General features: G+C 39.2%; 2 protein-coding genes across 2 annotated transcripts in view; one reads left to right on the forward strand and one right to left on the reverse strand.

Moving 5' to 3' along the window:
* Nucleotides 1–766: 766 nt before the first annotated feature.
* On the reverse strand, nt 767–10,817 carry LOC110040437 (bone morphogenetic protein 1-like). The gene is made up of 7 exons (XM_089273233.1): nt 10,462–10,817; nt 9,462–9,500; nt 8,494–8,638; nt 8,029–8,030; nt 5,076–5,324; nt 1,901–2,302; nt 767–1,094 (listed from the first exon to the last, which is right to left on the reverse strand). Exons 1-7 carry the CDS (start codon nt 10,508–10,510, stop codon nt 1,006–1,008), a joined length of 975 nt encoding a protein of 324 aa, XP_089129359.1. The 5' UTR covers nt 10,511–10,817; the 3' UTR covers nt 767–1,005.
* A 4,601-nt stretch (nt 10,818–15,418) lies between these two features.
* Nucleotides 15,419–24,425, forward strand: part of LOC110040366 (ruvB-like 1) — a 19,258-nt gene continuing 10,251 nt past the window's right edge. The window contains exons 1-5 of the mRNA XM_089274105.1: nt 15,419–15,677; nt 20,599–20,685; nt 21,794–21,926; nt 22,609–22,649; nt 23,502–23,544. Of these exons, the coding sequence (XP_089130231.1) occupies nt 15,537–15,677; nt 20,599–20,685; nt 21,794–21,926; nt 22,609–22,649; nt 23,502–23,544 (445 nt within the window). The 5' untranslated portion in view covers nt 15,419–15,536. The remainder of the gene's footprint in view (nt 15,678–20,598; nt 20,686–21,793; nt 21,927–22,608; nt 22,650–23,501; nt 23,545–24,425) is intronic.

Consider the following 24,425-nt stretch of genomic DNA (forward strand, 5'->3'; position numbering starts at 1 on the left):
GCAAGCTATTCTCCATATTTTTAATTATGACATGTAAAAATGACTATTAAAAGCCCTTTTACTTTTGTGGGAAATTGTAATGATTCTGATTAATTGATAACAGGACATCGTGTCGTCCAATTCAGTCTGTAATCGTACTCCTGATTAACAAATTGGACTCCCGCTTCGCGGTCGTCCGATTTTGTTAATCACTCGTATGATAACAGACCGCACTGGACGACACGATGTCCTATTACCATTATAATCAACCATTCGTTCAAAACTTTATGTAAATCCTTTTCACAGATCTTCGGAAATACAAAGAAGACTGCAACATCTTGGTAACAACCACACACTGCTAGGCTACACACTACTAGAGAATTGATATAGTGAGTAGCGTAGCTAATCAGCAGTCACGATTGAACACAAATAGATTTGTACTAAAACTTAATAGAAATACAATACTAGCTCGAGCTGTTGATGTAATCTGGGGCGGATACAGGGATCCGGGGGCATCCTCTCCAAGAAAAATATTTAAATTGAGGTCCTCAGAAATGGGATTTGCAACATTCTGAGGCCAAGTCAGCGTGTTACAGCGTGTTGTTATGTCTTATTTTTTTTCATTTAAGGAGTCTGACTGAACCTTCCCGAACCCCCCCCCCCCTAGATCCGTCCCAGGTAATGAGTGTGCGATCAAAGAGAATTTACATTTAGATAACGCTATAGAAAGAGGGAAAATTTTTCTATGTCTTATATTAACTTGTATAAGCTAAATAAGCACCAGTCGTAAAATGAATGTAATATATTGATGGGCGGGATAATAAAGTTAGTTTAACATTGCTTTATGTATGACATGGTAAAGTGTCCAACTAAAGAAATACAAATTGCTTTACACTATGCATCTAGATTTGTTTGAGTTGTACACATTCAGAGAGCGAGATAGCGGCAAATATGGGTGCAGATTTTGTGTAAGAATGGAAACGAATACTGTTCACACTTGACTTGATTGGAACACACTTGACGGATTTAGAAAACACTGTTCTTTGATGCAATCAGAAGCAAGGTTGAGAGTACCAGAAGCGTCAAAGGGTTGCTGACTGACGGTATTCCTTGACCTGAAATTGAACACAATATGAGCAGATTATCAATCAGAAAGCACGTCTTCATCCAGATTCTCGATTTCATGTACTTCGCAGATGAAAACATCCTGATTCCAGCAACTTTGTAAGTACGTCATATTGTATCTATTTAACCGGTAATAAAGTATGCTTGGTTCTATGAAATTACCAAATTGCTATGGCAACGCCATCTTGATACAATAAACAAGTTAAAAACTCACGTAATTTGTCACCTATGATATGAAAAGGTAATCAACTGGTATACTCGTAAAATTAGAAAATAATTTCACTTGCGTTTTGTCAAAACTCTAACAATTTCCCGAGCCTTTCCTAAATTAACTAGGATTCAACTAAAACGATTGTATTGGACTATGAGGTCTGGAGCTATATTTCTAGCCAAAGAGAATGAAGGATAACAGAGTTTTTAAACTCCCATATAGGTCTTATTCCTAAGGTGAACCCTCCTCAATCAGTTCTTATATCACTCCCGGCTTCACAAATCCGGCAGGAATTGCCAATTCTGTCACGACAATTTTTTCACGTGTTCAGTTCAAGCAGCTTTGCACGCATATTTCATTCTTGTAGAAAACGTCGACACAGCATGCGTGGTGAGCTATCCTCGGGAGGACTGGATACCACTCTAAAAACAACTTGAGAGGGATCTAGAGAATAAGGCCTATGCGATTTGGCAACGAGCAAGAGCGGACAATTTGATCGCCTCGTGGATAGGGGACTTACTGTGTTCCTTTTCATTTTCTCTTGGCTATTGAGATTCTCGTGCGCTGCATTTCTTTAACACTCACCTGCTGTAAATGAGGCCTTGAATCCTTTGTACACTGTAGTAGTGTTGTCGTCGCTTTTGAAGTTCACCCACACCATGTTCCCTTTGCTTTGCATTGTACTCGGTTTTGCACTGCCGCACAGGTGTCCGGTCAGGATATCACCGAATTCTCCCGTTATTCTTCGCGGATCTTCATCGTCAAAGATAAAGTAGGCCTGTCGGATCTCAACGTAGTCGTTTTTGCAGTCCTTGCTCTCCTCCAGTTCGAATGATTCGAACTCCAGCTGGACCTGCCGTCCTTCAGGGACAATTAAAAACCATTGTTGTTGGTAATCGTGAGGATAATTCTTGATGCCATACTTTGGAGTTCCAAACTCAATGGTTTCACCCTCCGATGCATTCAGGTAGGTAAACACGCCACCACCTGTAAAGTGAGACGGTTAAAAGTTCGATTATTCCCTAATAATAATATATCGATTTAGCCAAGCTTTAAAGCGGAGCTCCTATTACAATAAATCAACCTGGCTTGAGCCTTCAATCCAATCGAAAACCAGTTCCTGGTCAGCGGTTAACCTTAAAAGAACGCGTAACCTGGCTGAGCTGGATACTGGTCAGCGGATACCTTAATTTGAAAGATAACATGGATGTCCAATATCAATTTAACGATAACTGCAGAAATTCTTATTGGCTAATTTTCATTGTCAATAAGCGGACAGACACATGAATTTATAATTTATGCGATTCGGCAACGAGCGAGAGCGGACAATTTGATCGCCTCGTGGATCTACAGCTACTTTGACAATGTTATGACGAAATTCATGATCAATAACAGGACAGACGAATGAAAAACTAACGTCAATTTGTTAATTATGTACGCTATAAGCCATGGCTGCATGTCTCGGTCGACCCATTAGCTGGAGTACGGCCACTTTGTTCCGCGAAGTCGTTTTTTCGTCGTAAGGCGCACGCGCCTGTGATACACACCGCTAGCCATGTTGACCATGCAAAAAGAGTTGCTTGGTTTACTATTTCTATGCTCGAATGTGGCTCTGTTTCTATAGTTATGGGGCTCCGCTTGCTTGGCGGCCCTTCTGTCCGCCGGAGCTCCGCTATATTGTTTTCACTTGAAACAGAACCAACATCAGTTCAATCATGGTCCAAACACTATGCCCTCCTCCTCTTCCCCAACAAATGGCATGACTCATTTAAGAATATCTTAAAGATGTCGGCAGACAATAAATTAAGACAGTTCCCTTTTAAACTGCTTCATAGAATACTAGCAAACAGAAAAGAACTTATGATGAACTGATGTTTTCTTTTTTGCAAATGTCCAGATTCCCTCGAACAAACATTCCTGACTTGCTCTGTCGCCGAGGACTTTTACCACGAAATGACGATATGGTTCAACAAAGAACAGAAATCTCAGTTTAATACGAACTAAGCAGCAGATCCTTTTTAATTATTTTACACTCCCCGTAGGATCACAACATCCACTGAGGTGGAAATTCGGAATTTTCATAATACTAATGAAAAAGTATATTTGTGACTGTAAAATGATGGAAAAACTCCCATTTGGTAATCAATTCAAACAAAATCTAAATATTCAACGGAAAATCGAAAATAGAGGAAATTAAATAGCTAGGTCCTGATAACCAGCACAGCGTCACCCTATAAGCAAATGTAATTTTAAAATAATAGAGAATCGTTCAGTGAATATTGTAATTTATAATTAGATTGTACTCTAGGTAGCGTGCCGCAACAAGTGTAAGCTTTCTATTGTCTTTGTAGTAGTAATTATTGTCTTGTGATCAGAGTGTGCTTGTATTGTTTTCTATAGTCTCTGTAATATGATTACAATCAACGTAAGTAGCATATGTAAATATTGCGTCTCAATGTAAGCCAGAGCTGTAAGTTATAGTGTATTTTTTTGTAAATGGCGTACTGTACTATTGGAATTCTAGCCAGACTAAGATGCTTTGTTCCAACTGAAACTCTTTTAATGATTTATCGCTCGCTAATTCTGCCATACTTATTCTATGGGATTTGTGTATGGGGTCGCACAGCCAAGTCGTACATTGGCAAACTACTTGTTCTCCAAAAACGAGCTCTTCGACTGATTTATTTTGCGCCTAGTGATGCTCATGCTATTCCTCTTTTCATTCAATCAAAGATTTTACCTGTAAATATGATCTATTTTGACGCGATTGTGAATCTCATGCGTGATATTTGGAAAAAAATAGCCCCTTCGCCTATCAAAGCTCTTTTCACTAGGTCAAATGAAATTCATGGGTACAACACAAGGCATGCCGCAAAAGGGAGTTATCTTGGGAAAGAAGTTAAGTCGGAAATTTTCAAACGCTCTTTTTCGAGAACTGGAGCGATATTATTGAATCAAATTTCTCCAGACTGGAGAGATTTATCTAAACCAATCTTTAAGAAAAAAGTTCGTAGATTTTTATTTGAGACTCTTTCAGATAGGGATGACTATGTTGAAGTCGACGCCCTGACTCAAGTTCTTAGATTTAGTTCCTGATTAATTTCAACCCATAGTTTAGTTTATCTCTAGTAAATCATAGCTCCTAGTGTCAATAAAATATGTAAATGTACTTGTATTAAACGGTTTTGTAAATCCTTCTATGAGTAGTTGCATAACAATCCTATTTATGTATTAATGGTCTAACATAAATATAGATGTGGCCCGCCTAGATTAGCCCGGGCTATCTGCGGGTTCGCGCTGTTACTATTGTCAAGCTTTTTTAACTTAATGTGTATATATTTCTGTAAAATTGTAAATATGCGAGTCATAATAAAGTTGTTGTTGTTGTTGTTGTCGTTAACTGTAAGCTTTTTGTAGATTGTGTAGATTGCGTAGATGCGTACTCCGTAAACTGTTTTTGACTGTTTTGCAACTGTAGTGAAAGTTTAATTGTAATTGTTTAAGCAATAAAAAAAAGCTTTCCTCTGTGTGTCCAAAGTAATTCCCCTTTGCTTTGCTTCTGCAATATAGTCTTCTTGTTGTTGTTGTTGTTTTTTTATAAGAATATTGTCTTTTTCCGGCAGAGATTGAATATTCTTTTTCTTCTGCCGATTTTAGGCTGAAAAGGACATCGTGTCGTCTAATTCTGTCTGTCTTTGTGGGTGTCCGATTTTGTTGATCACTCGTCCTATTAGCATTATAAATTAAAATCATAACTCACCATTATCGGAGCCAGGGATGATGCTGGCATTGAATCCCTTGAGATGAACGTTGTCATCCGAGACAAAACGAACGTACAGTGTCGTTCCTTCTACAGCAGAGGCCAGTGGTAACCCGACTTCATTGAGTCGATGTTCTAAATATTGCTCAGAATATCTTCCGCAAAGTTTGCCAGCAAATGGCAGTAAATTGTAATCGTTGAAGGCCTGCACATAGTCGCACTCACAAGATTTACACTCTTCTATATCCACTCCAGGAATAAAACCAACAAACAAACAAACAAATCATTTAATCTACGCGTGAAGTTCAGGAATATATAATATACAGATTTAATATAACCAAGGCTAAAAGGCGAGCTCCTGATTACAATAAATTAACCCGCCTTGAGCCTGCGATCCAATAAAAACCAGCACCTGCAGTCAACGTAAAAAAAAACCCACAAGACCTCGATGAGCTCTCGACCTGAGCCCGCGATATGGTCACACGATACTGGTCAGCGGATACCTTGTTTTGACAGGTGTCAATTGACCATAACATAACTGTCCAATATCAAAGATGTAGGCTGTAAATCAAGGCTGTATTAATTGCTCGACCTATCAGCTGTAGTATGGCCGCCATGTTGCGCGACTTCGTCGTCATCGTCGTTCGTCGATCCATGCCGCTAGCCATGTTGACCATGAAAAAAGGGTTGCACGGTTTTCTTTTTCTATGTATGCAGTGGTTTTCTTCCTATAGTTATGATGCTCAGCCGAAGCTCCGCTAAAAAGAATTGCATAGTATAGGTGACGAGAAATGTTTTCTAGCTGCTTAGAAAGTACATTAATAAAATTTCCCATATTTACATGATATCCCATATCCACCATACCCAAATTCGCAATTACCCAATCAGAAGCCGTGTCCACTATCCAGATATCCTGCGATATCAAGTCACTGACCTAATATGGCTACGATATCATGCTCACTTGACCGAATCTGGGTACGGTAAATATGTAATCGTACCTTTTTGGTACGCTTCGGGGCGTATCAGGCACGTTTGGTCTCGCTATGGGTATATGGCTCAACCAAACTCGTCTAATATGCCGTCGTAGCGTGTGTACCAAAAATGTACGATTAAGTATAAATAGACTGAATAATGTCAGTTCAGAACCACAGGGAATTTTCCGATTCCTTTCGGGAATCTTACGAAAAGCTCAAAATATCTCAAGATATATTCTTCGTAAGTTTTGGATCTAACGTCGGAAATCTTCGGCAGTCTTCATCTCTTGTTCTCGAATTCCTTCATTTTTCATCAAGTTTAAATGAACAAAGGATATCTTGACGGTGACAATGATTTACGCATTGAGTTTTGCTACTTATTTCTCCGTTTCCTCGTTAGTTTTAGCTTCCACTAAATCTAGATTATTACATATCAATAGGCTGATATCGTTTTTATTCTTGCCGTGTTCCTGTTTTCGTTCTTTGAGAAAAACTGAGAATATCTTCATCGAAGACATTCACAAATCCTGAAGCGGCCATTTCGTTGATAAATCTGCAAAGCAATTCTTCCCGCCAAATTTGGCGTCAGGCGTCACTCAGCTAAATTTTAACGTGCAACCCAATTGTTTCAACCAGTTTATTACAGTCTGTTTGATTGGAAAATTCAACCGTGAAGTGATTTGATATCATTTCACTGCAGTGAAATGACATCATATCACTTCACGGGTATCATTTTTAGTCATGCTTTATCACACTGATATCCACATATAATTAACAATTAGATTTTGAGCTCGAGATTTCTATCGCGTGATAGTTGACGAGGGCCCAAGGGCACACTGCTACGCTACTCACTATCTATCGCAGAATAGATAGTGGGTAGTGTAGCCAATCAGAAAACGGCATTCGTGATAGAACGCTGGTAGATTTGTACCAATATGTAATAGAAAGATATATCAAACACTCAAGAAAGAGTTCTACCACATTTCTTAACATCTTGAAGGATTCCAAAGATACTCCGCTGTGGATCTTGTTTTCAACTCTATTCTTCGGTGTTTGGAAATGTGGTAAAACACTATCTCTCGAGTTTGATACAACACCTCAGAAGACTTCGGACAATTTCTGATTTTCTTTCATTAAGGGACCGTTCATTTTTTATGAGGGAGGGGGGGGGGGGGCTGGTGGGATTTGGGAAGCACCATTTAAAAATCGCATGACCCCCCTCAGCTTACCAATTTTTTCACATGCCCCCCCCCTTATAGCTGTCATTTTTTGGGATGACCCCCCTCCAAAAAAAAAATTGAACAAACAATATTTAGATTTCAACTTTTTTGATATTTCTCTATTATCCCCCTACTTCACGTTTTGTGCTCACTGTGAAGACAATATTTACAATCCCTATACTACAGAGAGCTGTTGTTTGAAAAACAAATCAAAAGAAAGAGAAGTCAATTTCGGATCTCCTAGTTATGGCTCGCCCTGAGCGTGTGGCATTTGGCCTCTCATTGGCATCTCCCTCATCTGAATTGATGAATGCCCACAGTTTTAATGTAAAACAGATCACATGTATAGAAGCTAAGTTGACGAAGGTCACGCAGGACATGGAAGCACTAGAAAATAAGAGCAATTATAACAGCACATTCAAGGGCATACTCAAACAGCACGTCAACAAAAGGAGAAGGAAAAAAGAAAACCGCAGAAAGTCCAATCAAAGAAAGAGGAAGCGGACTGAAAACAACGTCCAACGAGTTTATGGAATCTGTGTTGGAAACCCGCTAGGAAATGATCTTCCACAATGCCTTGTGTACCCTCCTAGAACGGCCGTCCCGGAAGAGTGTATTAAAGTTGAGGATGTTGCCACGTCGTTATTTAGAAGAGATGGGCCATACATCGCACAGCTCTTGGAAGGGAATTATTTCACCAATGCTGCAAGCAGCAGAATCACCACCAACCTTGAGCAGGAAGTCAGAGATTATGTTTACACCTTCATGTACCCTGAAGAGTACACTCTGACGGAAAGCATTGCTGCTTCTTGGAGCATTGGTGAAAGAGACTCCCATAGCAGCACAAGCGGCGACGAAGAACTCGACGACAGCGAAGATGAAGATGAGTGCCAGTGAAAGTTGCATTCGAAAATAACAGTGTTAAATACTTCTTTTCAGTAGCTACATATGCTTTTTGTCGCCAAACGTTTTTTTTAAAGCAGAAGGATAGTTTGTAATAAATTTGTATCCTGCCCTCTATGTTTATTCTATAGCAATTTTTTTGATATTCAAACATTATGCCATTTTAAAGTTTTACTAAAATATTTCACCTGACCCCCCCTTTTTCCCTTATTTTTTTGGAATGGCCCCCCCTCGAAAGCCATTTTTTTCGCATGGCCCCCCCCCCAAATCCCACCAGCCCCCCCTACCTGATAAAAAATGAACGGTCCCTAAGGAACTTACCGGTGAAAAACGAAGGCCACCTGTACGTAGGGCTCGGGTACTTTAAACATCCAACATCTTGTCTCGTTCACGCCATAATCACCAGAGCTGGGATATGTAATGTAGCCAGTCGTTTCTGTTATGTTTGTAATGCCATTAGGGCAAACTGTCGAGAATTCAAACAAGAAAAGTTAATTTGTTACTGCTGTTGAATGCATGTTACGTCTGCATGCGACTCAAGTGGCCCAATAGGCTGGTGCTTATCCTGGTTTCTGTAGCATGGAGCGACTAGGAGTATTTCTACTCCCCCCTGGATGGGATGCTATTCTTTATGCTACAGACCTCTCAGAACTATGAACCAACTGGGCTTAAAAAGCAGCATTACTATAACATATATTGGCGGATTTTCTACTTGCACGTGACTGATGAAAATGCTGCAATCTAACTGACTGTCTGAGCTATCGTACACAATCAGCCATTTTGTGAACATTGGTTCATTCCATTTTCATCAGTATCACTCGTCGCTTTTCCTAGTTATAAATATAAAGAAATGAAATAATGAAGGCACTGATTTGGATCGTTTTCTTTTGAGAAACCAATGTGTTCTGTGACCGATGGAAAAACATTAAATGTGTTCTGTGACCGATGGAAATGAACTCATCTGTTTTCTGTGGCTTCTGCGGTTGAAGATCTCGCTCGTGATTGGCCGCAGTAAACATCCCTGACATATTTTAGGTGTCTACGGTTTTCTGACTTTCACTGTAGTACGCAGAAAGATGATTGGAAGCCGTTATTCGAAGAAAATTTAGCTACAATTCAATAAAAAATGGATTATTTGCTCAAGATTTGTATTATGAGGTGATAGTTGATTCGCTCTTCACTCCTTATCAACTATCATCTCATAACATTCTCGAGGTCATTATCTTAATTATGCTGTGCAGTGGAGCCGAAGTCACATGAGGGCATAGTGGGTTTAATTTAGAACTTACTTGAATCACAAGCTCCTTGTCCAAGGTAAAGCACCAGCACTGCAAAAAGATTCGATCAGAATAGAATATGGATAAAACTAGAAAAATATATTTTAAATGGATAATTACTGACCGGTTCAACGTAACGTTTAGCGCCAATTTCTCAAATTTTGCAAATGCGTGGAAAGCTGTCATGCTTGACTCCCGCCCAGAGAACTAGCGCATTGGCAATCTTCTTCGATGTCACATTGTCTTAGATTATACTTAATTTTCATACTTTACTAAGCTTAACATATACCATCAGTTCTTTCTTCTAAAGTTATTCTTTATAAGCTTAATGGGTCTGGAAAAACAGAGGGGACTTAAAGCGGATTTTAGCTTGGGTGTCAGCGACGCCTCGAACTGAACTACACCCGAGTGCAGGGCCAAATAATTTGGTAATTTCTGAAGATATATAAGATTTTACAAATCGAATAAGGTTCCCTTTCGGTCCTGTCGCCATCAGAAATAGAAATAATCATTGCAATCTATTTTTTGTTTACTGTGTTTAGCTGAACGGCGCTTAGATCTAACCGATTTTCCGAAAGGGGTCGATTATTTACTTAGTTTTGCTTTCAATGTCCCCTTAATACACTATATCTTCGTGGGCACATTGTTGTGGCAACGACCCCGTTTGCATCGACCACTTAAATGCAAACATTCAATCGAAAGGTAACAATAACGACTAGATTATCTGTACAACACAATAATAATAATATTTCAAATGTATATTATGAATTCGCCTGTAACCAGCTGAATAAAAAACTACACAATGTTGCTTCTGTTTGAATAAAAATGGATACAAATTCTTCACTGCAGCAATTCGAAAATCCCAAACGAAGAACTGGGATTTGACAAACAAAAAAGAAACTGACTATGTTCAAATGTATCGAAAACAGCGCGGTTTATATCATGGCTTCTATCACACCAATAATTTGTCTTTAAGTTCTAGATATGTGCATTAAATATGGCATATACTTACCAAAAACGGTGGCAGCTGAAAGAACTTGATCTCGCCCAAGGAAACCCATTTCTTTGCAAACGCCTTTCACTGGAGCAACAGTAACAGCCCCTTGAAAAACTTACATATATGTACTAAAAATTGTTGACTATAGGGTGCTGTGGAAACGGTTGCCACGAAAATAAAGTGCGACAGAATGAGATCGGGGCGGGAGACCAATTATGTGGCACGCGATTGGTTCGTCCACTGAGCGGAACACTGAACTCTTTGGAGCCTACATGCCCATGTAGATATCGGGGTTAAGTTTTAAACATATATAAACACACGACCTTAGAAGTCTCTTCGGCCTTGGAATTTCAGTCAAAAAATAAAAAAATAAATAATACATTTGCCCTCACAGTTCTCAACTAAAGGAGTTTATTTGGCATTGCGTCGGATATGTTTTAAGATAAGCAAAACAAAAGCAACAATGAAAACAACTACTGAACAAAAATGTTGCTGTGGATACAGCAAAAACTTTGCCTCAGGGGTTCATTTAAGTGCTGCATGATTAATATTCAAATCTTTGGAAACACTCAGCTTTTGTGCTTGTCGGCGTGTGTTCTTGTTATGTAGTTTTACGCCGTTGGGTCAAGACAAGAGGTAATAATTAAACGGTCCGTTTTTTTTCTTTTTTGTGTTAGGCTAAATAAACGCAACAGACCTGATAGTTACTTTATTTTGCCGATTGTCTCAGTAACACTTTTCTTGATAAGCCAATTTTCAATCAAGAATGGTCTGCAAGATCCACTTAATAAAGTGTTATGTTAATCATGTCGTCTTATCGCTTGAGTGAACCAAGCTTTTGACTGATCAAAACCCAACTCAGTCTGGTTTTATTTGCAACATATTGTCAGTGATTCTTGCTAGTCACTACATCCACACGGTCTCGGTTATAATCCCAAAAATGCAGAGTAGTCTTTGAGAAGAAGTGATGGAGGTAGGGGTGGGGGGGGGGGGGGGTACGGAGAAGGAGGAGGAGGAGGTTAATTAAGTGCTACACCAAGCAATACGAATAGAAGCAAGGTGCCGCATGAAATAAATAATTGAAACGTCAGCCCAGCAGCAGGACCGTTAGCTTCAAGAAACAATGAATAATGACCTGAAAAATTAAAAGAGAGACCAAATACTCATTGTTTGTACGACGTCAAACAGATCAAAAGATCACAGCTAAACCGACTTCGTTCCCAAAGCAACGAAGTGGGTTTTCAAATTTTGCGTGCTAAAGTATCTTGAGTATCGCATTTTTCAGAAGTAAGGTGTAGTGTTGGGGCGGCGGGGGCGGGGGGGGGGGGTGGGGTTGGGAGTAGAAAGCAATAGAGGAAAGGGAACATGAAAGGAATCATAGATTTGTGCCTTCCCTCCCTTTGCTTCCCTTAGGAAGGCCTGATTCTCAGGTTTGTACCGAAGTGGCTAGCAGGGAAACTAATCTCGTGATGAGTATCACGTTGGGAGCTCATTTAAAAAAGCCAGTCACTATTGGTGGAAGAAATATTGCATGACGAGCTTTAAAGAACATCTGCGTCAGAGGCAATGATCTGCTAAAGGGATAGATCTTTAGCCATGTGTTTAAAAACTACTCAGAATAAAACTGCTATATCTTCTCGAATCGGGCCCCGAGATAATACATTTACTCTTAAATATTGTTGTGATTTCAAAAGGGTTACGTCCGGCTCTCAGCTGTCGCACGACGCGATTTCATTTTCTTCAAAGCTCCTTATATAATTAGTTGCCCAATATCCATAGAGCGACTCCAGTATCCGACCACAATACATTTATAAGTGCACTGTTGCATCAACGTAGCTTGGTGCAGCCAACCAATGCAGTTAGCTCTTCAGTTTAAAGTTGTTTGGCCTTCGATTTTAACCTGCGATCAGCGGCGGGTCTAATACGCAGGTCACAGGTCATGGGTCACAGGTCACGGGTCACGGGCCTAATTTTTGCCGGTTTTTAAAGTTTTTTTTCCACGATCCGGAAAAAAACCCCGCAAAAATTTACTTTACTTGCGGAACTATACATACAAACATCTCTAGTATACATACAAACTATACAAACAAACATCACAAAAGCACAATTTGATTGTGATAAAGTGACACTGGTTACTGGATTAGTGTGTTTCACATCTCTACATATGTTGTTCCAATTATCAATTGCATACAGTTTAGTGAAAAATGCAAAAAAATGTTTTAATTTCAATTTAACGCGACTTCCCATAAATCACAAATATTAATACCCAGCAAGAAAACCGCTCTGTTACAACTGCTGAAATTAGTTCCTGCAACTGATACAAAAAAACGCCGATTCTCAAAAATAGACTCCCCCAAAAATTTAGTGCCACACCGTAATTAACGGGCAATTTAATTTTTCTTATTTTTGTGCAACAGATTCTTTTTTATTATTATTTCTATTGGTGGTTTTCGCGCTATCGAAAATAAAAATCGAAACCATTCTATAAATCAAGTCAAGAATCTGAGAAAATGATAGATGATTGACATGTAAACAACCTCGCCAAGAGTTTTTCGCGCGTGACAGAAACATCTGTCATTGAATTTTGCTATTCAAAAGAAACGCTACTTCTCTAGAGCCTCGACACAGTGAAACTAAGATTTCTTCTAGTCCAAGAACTGTTCTGTTGGCAGAAACCTGAGCGATAACTCCTCTTGTAACCTACGCTAGAGCCTTCTCGGTCCGCCATTTTAATGTCACGCAACGCATCAACTTGAATAATCAAACGTACCGGCCAGTACTCTATTACAAATGATGACGTCACATTATAACCTTGAATTACCAGTCCCACCTCGCAAGGTCCCACCTAAATATCCCTTGTAGTACCAAGCCTCGACACTCGGTGAATTATATACCTCTGTGCGCTTGCGAGCTGCCTTTGCTGTCGACATGTGAAGAAGTACTCGAAAATACTCGATATGGATTCCTCTAGTGGAGGTTACTCCAGCGAACAGGGGGAGCCTTACGAGCTGGTGTTTGTGAAGGACACAGCAGCAACAACCTGCTATGGCTGCAAGGGCAGGGTAAGAAACAAGCCATCCGACGCTCCCCCTCCACCACCGCACTGTGACGTGTTCATCAGGCACCGTGAAAGGAGATTGTACAACCGGCCCGGAGAAACCAAGATCAGGATTTCAAGTACACCTGAGATGATTTATTACCATCCTGTCAAGAGCTGCACGAATCTGACGGCAAGTGATGTGAGAGAAGGAAAGCTAATCGTAGCAGATGACGTTCAGAAAAATCTCAGTAGTTTGCATAAGCGTGTTCTTTTTAAAGAATTCGGGATGATGCTTAATCAGTAAAAAGACTCCTGCAGTCTAAATGCCTGCGCTTTGTTGGTCAGTGGCTGACTACGTCGGAAAAAGGTTGTCGAGTGATATTGACAGAGACATCAAGTGTTACAGCAATTCATTAGATTATTTTTTTCGGCTCCCACTAGAAATTTATCCTGAATCCACTGCTGTTGTTTATATTCGATTGGCTGTTGTAGCTTATTTCTTTTTTTTTGCATCTGTGTATGTGGACTTGAAGAAATATGTTCAGAGTAACAGTTTTCAGTGAAGTTATGTCCCAAAGTTGTTTCAATTTCATATCGGTTACCATTGTCAGTAAAGTTTAGTCCCAACGTTGTTTCAATTTCATATCGGTTACCATTGTCAGTAAAGTTAAGTCCCAACTTCACATCGGTTACTTATCGATGTAGTACCATAGTCTCTGTTTCCTTTTCTGCTCTGTTTTGCTATTGTAGATAAAAAAATATAGAAATGTACCTTTTTAACGTTGTTTTATATATGCGATTGGCCGTTGAGGCTTAATTCGTTTTTTACATCTATGTATGTAGTGCGGCTATTGTTGTGTTGCGAAAAGGATGTTCGATTATCTTTATTTGTTTTGATGTCTTTACATCATTAAAGTAAAGAATTGAATATCAGTTGCCTGACCCGTGATCCGTGACCCGTGACCCGTGGCCCGTGACCAGTGGCCTGCGTATTAGACCCGCCGTGCGATCAGGCGTTCTGTTTTGGGACGAACGGGTAGCGGAGTTAGCCGCCTATGGTTCGCCCAAAAACGAACGCAGGTTATCGCTGGCTAAGATCAGCTAAGAACCAAGCACCGCGAGGGAAAGTAGAAAGAAGATAATTCGTTGGCCTCGAAAATGCAATCAATAAACTTGCCATATTGTTGCCTAGCGTGGCATTATGTACACACCGCGCAACTTAAAGCAACCATCGTGAACATTTAATATACGAGAAATTGGTTGGAAAGTTCAAACTCTGAAGGCGCACTAAATCAAAACCCAGGCACACTTTTAGGCTCGATTTCCGTCGCTCTCTCGGGCTCATATCCCGAAAAAATAAAAAATAAAATAAATAAAAAAATAAAATATCCCGGGACAGCCGCTAGTAATCGAACATATGACGGTTTCTGACCTATGTTTTTCCGACTGTTTTCCCAGAAAAGTTGAACCTCAAGTAAATTAATTGATGTTCCTGACCAATTGAACTCTTTGAGTACCTTCAGACCCAGAATAAAAAAAAAAAAAACTTCTTTGAAAATGTCACATTTGTCAGATTTGTATCGGAAGTATTACTGCGCAGTGAAAGTGCAAATTTTCAGCATCTAAACATGAAAATCTTCTTTATCTAAAGTAAACAGAGGCTTGTAAAATGAAGGAAATACATACGTATTTCATCGAACTTTCCCTATACGGCTTTTCGGGGACAGTGAATTTAATACAATAGTGTAGTTTCTATTTAGTATAGTCTACAATAGTTTAGACTACAATTGTTTAATTTTTAGTTTTAGTTTACAAAAGGTTTTGCAACACTATTTATTCATGGTCATGCAAATGAAGTACGCAGGTTAGCATGATTGAGGCACCACAATAAAAGATACATGAAGGAGTGAAATGTGTTTTTGTAACCTCGCCTGTCCGAAGCTTGGTTACCTGGCCAGATTTGAGTTTTAGCGGTTGTCAAGTCAAATCAGGTTAGCAATTTGCGGGATAACTCCCCCAGAATTCGTGTTTGCGGCGGATAAATCGAAAAATGAAGATCGAAGAAGTGAAAAGTACCACTAAGACACAGAGAATAGCCGCTCATAGTCACGTTAAGGGACTCGGCTTGGATGAAAATGGCGAAGCTCTGGCTATGGGATCGGGCCTCGTGGGTCAAGAAACTGCTCGTGAGGTTAGTGATTTCAGCGCTTCATGGCAAATGTAATGCCTGTATGAATACATGTATTGATTGCAGGGAAGGATTAATTTGGAATGTTACTAAAATCACGACCAATGCCACAGTGCATCATTCCTTGTGGCTTATGAATACCAGTACTAGTCGAAGACTTGTTGTTTTATGCAACACAATTTTGCTTACAAGATTTTGTTTGTTAGTTTGAATTTATTTGCATCGCCAGCTAAAAGTTAAGTGTAAATTTTGCAAATCATAAATAAGATATTTACATCATACACAATGTATATGCAGTATGTGTTAAATGTGCTGTTACAGAAATATTTGATTACCGGTGATTTAGCTCCCAAATCAATTAGCCCCCAGCCGGACCGGAAGTTGATTAGCCCCCATTTTTGCTTAAAGAAGGAGAAAAAGACAGTGTTTTTGACTTCTGGTTGGGGACTTATCGACTTCTGGTTGGGGGCTAACCAGTTAGGGCAGGGTCCGAAATTGGGCTTTCCTGGTCGCCAATGCGACTAAAAATTTTGCACTGGCGACCAGAATTTCACAACTGGTCGCCAGCGGGCGATTAACTATTTCATGCCATGATAATTATACAAACAATAACTTTGATTTTCAGCCAAATCGATTAAAATAAAATTCAAAGCCGCCCGCCAATTGGTCACTTTTTACCTTTCCACTGCTTTTGAAGTATAAAACCGATTTTCCTGTCATTATAAATATACCACAACGTTTCACAGTCACGATCAGTGCGAAGCCTCGCCGTCATGTTTCTTCAGCGGTTTCCCGTAATGTACGTATTGCGGGCGCAAGAGGCCGTGCGTTCTTTGGTCATGAATGATGAATATTTATCCAGGCGATGTGGTGTCCAAAGATGTTCTGAAATTCCGTAATTTATTACAAAGTGGAGACGGAGCATCCGCGGAGAGATTAGTTAAAGATTTAGATATTCTCTGGGCGTCTGTCAAAGTGGTCAAAAGATGGTTTCAGTACTGGTTTGATTCCTGATGACATCCATTGCAAATATTTTGCCGGCAAGAACGGAAAAATGTGCTGATATGGACGGGGAAGGAAACCATCTAATCAAAAACTCGTCAGTTAAACGCAAGTTTCTACCCCCAATGGAAAGACGAATTTTCATGGGTGGTCTTGACAGAACGCGAAAGGAAAGATCGTTTTGAACATAGAGCAAAGAACCACACGCCAGTTTTTCAGTTGGGTACATTTCTTCTCCAAAAGGTAGAGACGAGAAAAGGTATAAAGTTGACTTGAAACATTTGGCAGTCACACCAAACTGCGTATATGGCCAGCATTCGATTCGTTCGTCGTGGTTTTTCAGTGGTAGGTGTATAAATAATCAGCGTGTTTGTATTTAATCTTATTCGTTAGCGGAAAATCGACATTGAGGCCCTGAATGTGTTCTCTTCGTTCTGATTCTTAAAAGAAAAATTGACGACAAGAATTTTCCATCTGGCTACCAAAAATTTTGGTTTGTGTTTCGCTGCAAAGGAAAAATTTTATTGACACTTTTTGGCGACCAAATTTTTCCCTATGGCGACTGAAAAAAAAATTTCAGTCACCAGTTGATGCCTGCCTAAAAAAGTTAATTTTGGACCCTGTAGGGGCTAAGTGACTTTGGGACTAAACGACTGGATCCCAAATATTCATATCCACCCCAAAAAGGTCATTCAAAATCCTAGGGGATGGGGAAGGGGGTGTCAAAAGGCAAAAATGTAAAAGGCAAGTACTGTATAGAGCTAAACTGGAATTTTTGGAGAGGTAAGGGGCTTAAACCACGTTTTTGATAAGGATTAGTTTAAAGGATATAGTTATGTGCCCAATTAGTGTATGTTGGTTTCGTTTTGCTACCTGTTGAGTTCACGACCTTCAAGTTTGCAACATGTGTGCTACCCACAGCCCGAGTTTGCTACTTTCAGCTAACAGAGTTTGGCATGGCACTGGTTGAAAGAACGAGGAATAATCTATATCTGTGTGAAGTCTTAGATCTACATGTGAAGAAGCTAGTCATAAAAGGGGACAAGTGACGATTTTGGTTGCTTTTCTTTTTTTTTGCTCCAAATTAGCTGAATTTTTGCATGTGGTCTTCAATGTAATAGAAAAACGTGGTTCTGTATTTTTGTCGCTGGTTTTTGCTTTGTTTTCGAGTTAAAACGTAGGCAAAAAACTTGGCTTTTCCTAGCCATGTCTTTAGGAGTTTATTTGTTGAACAGGAAACAGGCAGACTGTTTATAGTGTATGAAGTCAAAACCAAATCCCACAGCATATAGAGCGGAAATCTGGGAACAGATTGTTTACATTGGCTATTGTGATGTGAACACAACACGTGAATCGATCGAGCGTCAAACGAAATGTCATCAAACAAAAAAGAGATGTGCCGCATTAGAGCTCTGTCAACTGATATCTTAAGCATTGTTTTAAAGTACCTTGTATGCCTGCCTGGTGGTTGAGAGGCATCATAAAGCCTCGATAAACCCGTAAGTCATCAGCACGTTTTAAAGAATCAAAATGTGTTCTGAAACTTCAAAGGCAGCTGATATACCATAATCGTGTTATTGGCGTTCGAAGTCAGGTCGAGCCAGGTAGCAAAGTCCAAGAGCAGTTCTTGCCCAAGAAAAATACCCTCTGGTGAGTTGTGGCCCATTTGCCAAGCATTGCTAACGTCAAAGTTTGGAAAGCGAGAACCGGTTTTAGACTTATAAAATTTGTCTTGTATCGACAGCCATGTTTTCCCGCGTACGAGGTGTAAAGACCCTTCCCAGCATGCATTGCGATTACGTTCTGCGGACGTTTCTCGAACTGGTAACTAGATTTAAACATAATAATGGCCAGCAAGTGGCGATCGATTGTAACAGATCTGTGATCCAGTTTCCGTTGATTTTATTTCAAATCGGCATGATTTGTAGTGTTTTGAGCTTCTGGGATCAGGGGACATGCAGATGTATGGAGACCCGTACGTTGCACAGAAGGGTTAATCTGTTAATCTGTCAGCCCTATTTATAGAGTGTTTTCACGTGGAGTCATCAAACTCTTAAATCCAAAACTAAACAGCCACCAAAGTTGTTATCCTCATCAGGTATAAGAGGTACCAGCGCATTTTGAACTTGGAAGTTATGGCGGTACGTGACATAAAGCTACGATCGTGTTTGTCGAAAACTATGTTTTATCTCGTGATTTTTTAGCCATTTAAGACATTGCCGTATTTGGAAAAGTGCTTATTAAAATGTTTATTTGTTTTATTTTATTTTTATTTACACCTTTTTTGACCTGAAATCAACATTTTTGAGCTTACACGTTGCGTGAAATTACCATTTTCAGGAGCCCATCATGGGCGCCTACCATTTTGCTGTTTTCTAAGTGAAACCAACATCCTTGCCGTCACGCGTTAGCGTCAAATCAACATTTTAACCGATTTAGACTTGAAATCAACATCATTGAGCTTATGCGCTGCGTGAAATTACCATTTTGCTGTTTTCTAAGTGAAATTAACATCCTCGCCGTCAAGCGTTAACGTGAAATCAACATTTTAACCTATTTAGACCTAGAATCAACATCATTGAGCTTATGCGCTACGTGAAATTGACATTTTGCTGGTTTCTAAGCGAAACCAACATCCTTGCCGTCACGCGTTAACGTGAAATCAACATTTTAACCTATTTAGACCTGAAATCAACATCATTGAGCTTATGCGCTGCGTGAAATTGACATTTTGCTGCTTTCTAAGTGAAATCAAAGTCCTTGCGGTCGCGGCGGGCCGAGCCTTTGTTATGATAAACCGAGGCAAGACTTCGACTTATAACAAAGGCTTGGCTTGGCTATTATAATAAAGGATCGGCTCTGTTTATCATAACAAAGGCCTGGCTTCATTTATTTGCAGCCTCGGCGGGAAAAGGGCGTTAGGTATTTTAATCAAAAGTGAACTTTGTCGAAAACGCTCCAAATTTCGCATGCAGTTTTGTTTAGGTATGTTTAGCAATGTCCCATAGTTTTTCTGCTAAACTTTGCTTCGTTTTCGGGATATTGCGTACGCAAAAAACCACTCGGTTTTCCTAGCGGCATCTTTATAAAGCGAAGCAAAAATACAGGGACATGTTTTTCTATTACATTGAAGACCACATGCAAAAATTCAGCTAATTTGGAGCAAAAAAAAGAAAAGCAACCAAAATCGTCACTTATCCCCCTTTATGACTAGCTTCTTCATGTATACATTTTTTTTGGTTTTGCGAAGTTTTAGTTTTGTTGATAGTAGAGAATGTGAATTAAATTAGTAGCGAGCTAGAAGTTGTTGGTAGCGAACATGTGGCGAACTCAAATGTGGTGAAATTGGCAAGTAGCCAAAGTAGAGCTCGGTTACGGCCCAATTGCATTGTTGTATTACATGTATATACACTGTAGCATTTGGGAAACAAACAAGGAGTGGATAGAGAAGCACAAGCCATAGTGAAGTGGTTTGTGCACTTCATAAGTGATCTTGAAAATACACAAATGCTGTTTTAATATAATTCTCTACAGAATGAGCAGGTTGATTATTTCTGTTGTGTTCAAGCTGAAATTGCATGTGTTTAGATTTGTAAGCCTCACACAGACATCAGACATGTAGCACAATAAAGGATGTTGGTAACCAAGGTCACATGCTTTAGCACAATGTAATACTTAATACATGAATGTCAAAAAGCATATTTTCTATACTTTCTAAAGCATGTTTTTCCATTTCTGAGACAACCAATGTCCTTGTTACAGTATTATTCAACCATTCTTGACAGAACATACAGTGTAGGCTATTACTCCAAAAGTGCACAGTAGTGGTGCACTGTCTGGGACAACATTCCTTGAAGTGGCCCTCAGCTTAGTCCTCAACAACATGATCTTTGTGCTTATTTCTGTTTTGTTGTTATGTTAGGCAGCAGGAGTTGTGGTTGAACTGATCAAGTCTAAAAAGATGGCTGGAAGAGCAATCCTTTTAGCAGGCCCTCCAGGAACTGGCAAGGTATGTGTAACAGTTTGCAGCAATGTATAATTGCACCTTGTAGTGCATTCAGAAAACATCCTATGAGAAATTAAACTTAAATCTGTACTGAGTTCTATTCAGTATTAACACAAAACCATCGCAAACTGTTGATGTAACTACATGGTGCAAACAGAGAGAATTTACTTTTTGTTTTACTCTTTTGTTTTGGCTTCAAGAAAAGAATTGCAATGATCTGCCAGGAAAAACAAAGTATTTTGCATATGTTATTTCTCATAACTTTTTCTCTGTGTTTGTTAAGATATTACTACTGCCCAGAGAAAATAAAAAAAAGCTGTCACAGTGGAACACTCACTAAGTGACTTAGATCTTGTTCCCACAGAATTTTTGTTTCTCGCAAAGTTCCACACATGTACACGTGTACATGTAATGTGATAGAAACATGGGGCCTGCAAGCAACCTTTCTTGAAGTAGAGGCTCCACCCAAAATTTGGACCCACATTACTGATTGGTGGAGATTAATCCATTGATGACATACAGTACATGTATGAGCAAACACGTCACCTTGTCAGAGGCAACATTTTAAAGTCTGACCCATCCAGGCAAGCTCTCCTTCCCTTCACCAACCCTGCTCCAAGAACAATGAGAGCTTGCTTGTAGGCTAAAGTTGATATTCAGTAAATGTTTTCTTTTTAGGGAAATGTTGATCTAAAGTCCAGTGCAGTAACCCCTACATGTACATGTAGCTAGACCACTGTACCTCTCACAATTCATTAGAACTTTACATGTAGAGGCAGCGTGGCTGAGTGGTTAGGGTGCCAGACTTAAATCTGAGAGTCGCAGGATCAAGTCCCGCTCTGACTGCTAAGCTGGAGTTGTTTCTTGGTAGACCCTACTGTAGTTCAACTCCTCGGCGACGTTTGTTCATGTACATGTGAATAGCCAACTGGTCTGCCTCCTGCCGGTGGGGATTTTTAACCATGTTATATTCATTTGTATTACATGTAATAACTATTTTCTTTCATCATTTGGTTTCATTGGCCCTGAAAAGCCCCATTGAGGGAGTAGTCAATTAAGATATTTATTTATTTATTTTTTTTATTTAATAAGCTTTGGTCATTTTTTGCAGACTGCTCTGGCTCTTGCTATTGCTCAGGATCTTGGTCCAAAGGTTCCTTTCTGCCCAATGGTTGGAAGCGAGGTCTACTCATCAGAAATCAAGAAAACAGAAGTTCTAATGGAGAACTTCAGAAGGGCCATTGGTAAGAGTCATGTTGTCAAAACATCATTCATGCACATTACTATTATCAACTTGTCTTGTACTTTAGTTTATATCAGTAGTATTGGATTGCCTTATCAGGCATTCAATGCACTATCTATTATTTAGCTACTATGCCTTGGATACAATGTACATTGTAGCGGTGTGATATGGTTAGTGTGCTGGACCACAAATCGAGCTGTCTGTGTTCGAGCCCTTCCTGGGGACAATGTGTTGTGTTCTTGCAGGGCTTTCAATAAGGGTCGTAACGTGCAACACCAGTTACGGCTGAGTATTTTTGATGGACCCTTAACTTAGTAACAAGTTTGCTACAGGTGTGAAGATCAAGGCTACAGCTGAATTAAAACTTAATGATAACCCTGTTCTTGGGTAAGATACTTAACTCTCACGGTGCCTCTCTCTTCCCAGGTGGGTAACCCTGTGATAGACCAGTATCCCATCCAGGGGGGAGTAGAATTACATGTGCAATGTACTCCTAGTTGCTTTATACCAGAGAAACTGGAGATAAGTGTACTTAACCTTGCCTGTAGTACCATACATACACGTACATGCCTGTACATGTAACTACATGTATACACATGTACACAGCAGTAGGGCATAGTTTGATGTTGTTGTAAATGATTTACATTGTATTGTTCACTTGAACCTTTCTATTCTACTTCTAGGTCTGAGGATTAAGGAAACAAAGGAAGTCTATGAAGGAGAGGTATATACAAAAGTCATGTACATTGTATTAACCCATGACCTTTTCAAATCTCACTCAATTGTTAAAAGGTAGAACAGGGTAGTATTCTACACCCAAGTGTTAAAAATATTGTTAAAAAGACGCTTAATGTCAACCGACATTTCAGCATTACTGCCTTCTTCAGGGTGTTAAAGGTGCCACATAAAATAACATAAAATAGTATTCTACACCTGTATCATGGGTGAAATTTTCTTTGAATATTTTGAAATCTGTTTTAATATTTTATTGTATGTGATCCCTTGAATAGTCTTTTCAGAACAGTTAACATTGATATTATTACAGGGTTGCCACAGGTCAGGAAATGGTCAGGGGAAAAAAATTTGCTAAGGTCAGGGAAAAGTCAGGGAATATTATTTCAAGTCAGGGAAAATTGATATTTTGAAGAAAAGTCTGGGAAAATTGCAATAATTTAATACCATTGAAGGCTGTACAAAATATTTGGGGTCTCTGTGATCTCAATGGTATTTTTCCTTTAAGAAGAATGACAATTTGTTGAATACTTATTAGTCTTAATGAATTCCATGAGTAGAAAGGACAGCTGTAAGTAGACGCTAGAAGCTGCTACTGGATCTGAAATTTTATGTATTTGGTCAAGTCAGGGAATTTTGAAATATGATGCCTGTGGCAACCATGTATTACTGCTGACAAAAAAGTGTTAACGTTTTGCCAATAGTATTGTTTCAGAGGATTTTAGGTGAACATTGCATGCATAATTATTTCATTTCCCTCCTTTTGTATGATGACTTGAAGTATGCATTAAAATAGTGCTATTCATGTGAAGTTGTGATTGACCTTTAGTTTGACCTTTGACAGGTAACAGAATTGACGCCTTGTGAAACAGAAAACCCCATGGGAGGTAGGAATCATTGTTTTGCCTCCTGGTTAAAGATGTTTTATTATTATGACATAATTTATTATTATTAGTATTATTATTATTATTATTATTATTATTATTATTATTATTATTATTATTATTATTATTATTATTATTATCGTCCTCACGTAATGTTTGCTTAGAGTCCTTAGGGCCGAGACCAAACCATGGTCCTGGGGCACTAGGGGATAGCCAGTTTTTAGCTTGATAGCACCCTCCTCAATTATTATTATTATTATTATTATTATTATTATTATTATTATTATTATTATTTCATTTTTATGGTCATTGCTATACTAGTTACATTATTTGCTTGTGGTGGTACACATTTGGCTTTAAACCTGCAGTGTTTTCTCAGTTTTGAAGTAGCGGTATTTCTATTGTTGGAGAAGGTGCTAATTTTGCAATATTTTTCTAAAGAATCATTTGAATAGCTTAGCAGGGTATCCTGCTGAGATCACAGAAGATCAGCCATCTTCTGGCATTCCTGAAAACTTGCCTCACTGATTGTGTACATGTGATTGTGTAAATTGTATACTTGTTGGGCAATGCTTTTCAGTGGTATACCTTGGATTATTATCCATCAAATATATTCGCTTGCGTGCAATTGGTTTTAACTCACGTGACTGAATACTCCCTGGCTAAAACAGGGGAATATCCAAGTGATGTTCCCCAATTTTCAAAACCGCGCGTGCTGCAAAAAAATATTTGAAGGATAATAAACACAATAGCCTCCATTTGGGGTGAAAATATGCTTGCTTATTTGTCCTTGCACATTATCTGTTCCTCAAAGTTTCTAGTTTTCCTTGAGCTATGCTCTCGAAAAACTGTTTGCTTCTTGGAACAGATGATGTCTGCGGACA

This window comes from Orbicella faveolata, unplaced genomic scaffold (genome assembly GCF_042242905.1).
Source record: "Orbicella faveolata isolate gen_17 unplaced genomic scaffold, um_ofav_v1 contig_35, whole genome shotgun sequence".
Taxonomy (NCBI): Eukaryota; Metazoa; Cnidaria; class Anthozoa; order Scleractinia; family Merulinidae; genus Orbicella; species Orbicella faveolata.

Excerpts from the sequence above, each read along its gene's own strand:
- LOC110040437 (XM_089273233.1), bottom strand. The coding sequence starts at position 10,510 with ATGGGTTTCCTTGGGCGAGATCAAGTTCTTTCAGCTGCCACCGTTTTT. Across the intron at positions 8,639-9,461 it reads ACAAGGAGCTTGTGATTCAA|TTTGCCCTAATGGCATTACA; the intron begins GTAAGTTCTAAA and ends AATTCTCGACAG. Across the intron at positions 2,303-5,075 it reads CATCCCTGGCTCCGATAATG|GTGGTGGCGTGTTTACCTAC; the intron begins GTGAGTTATGAT and ends CTCACTTTACAG.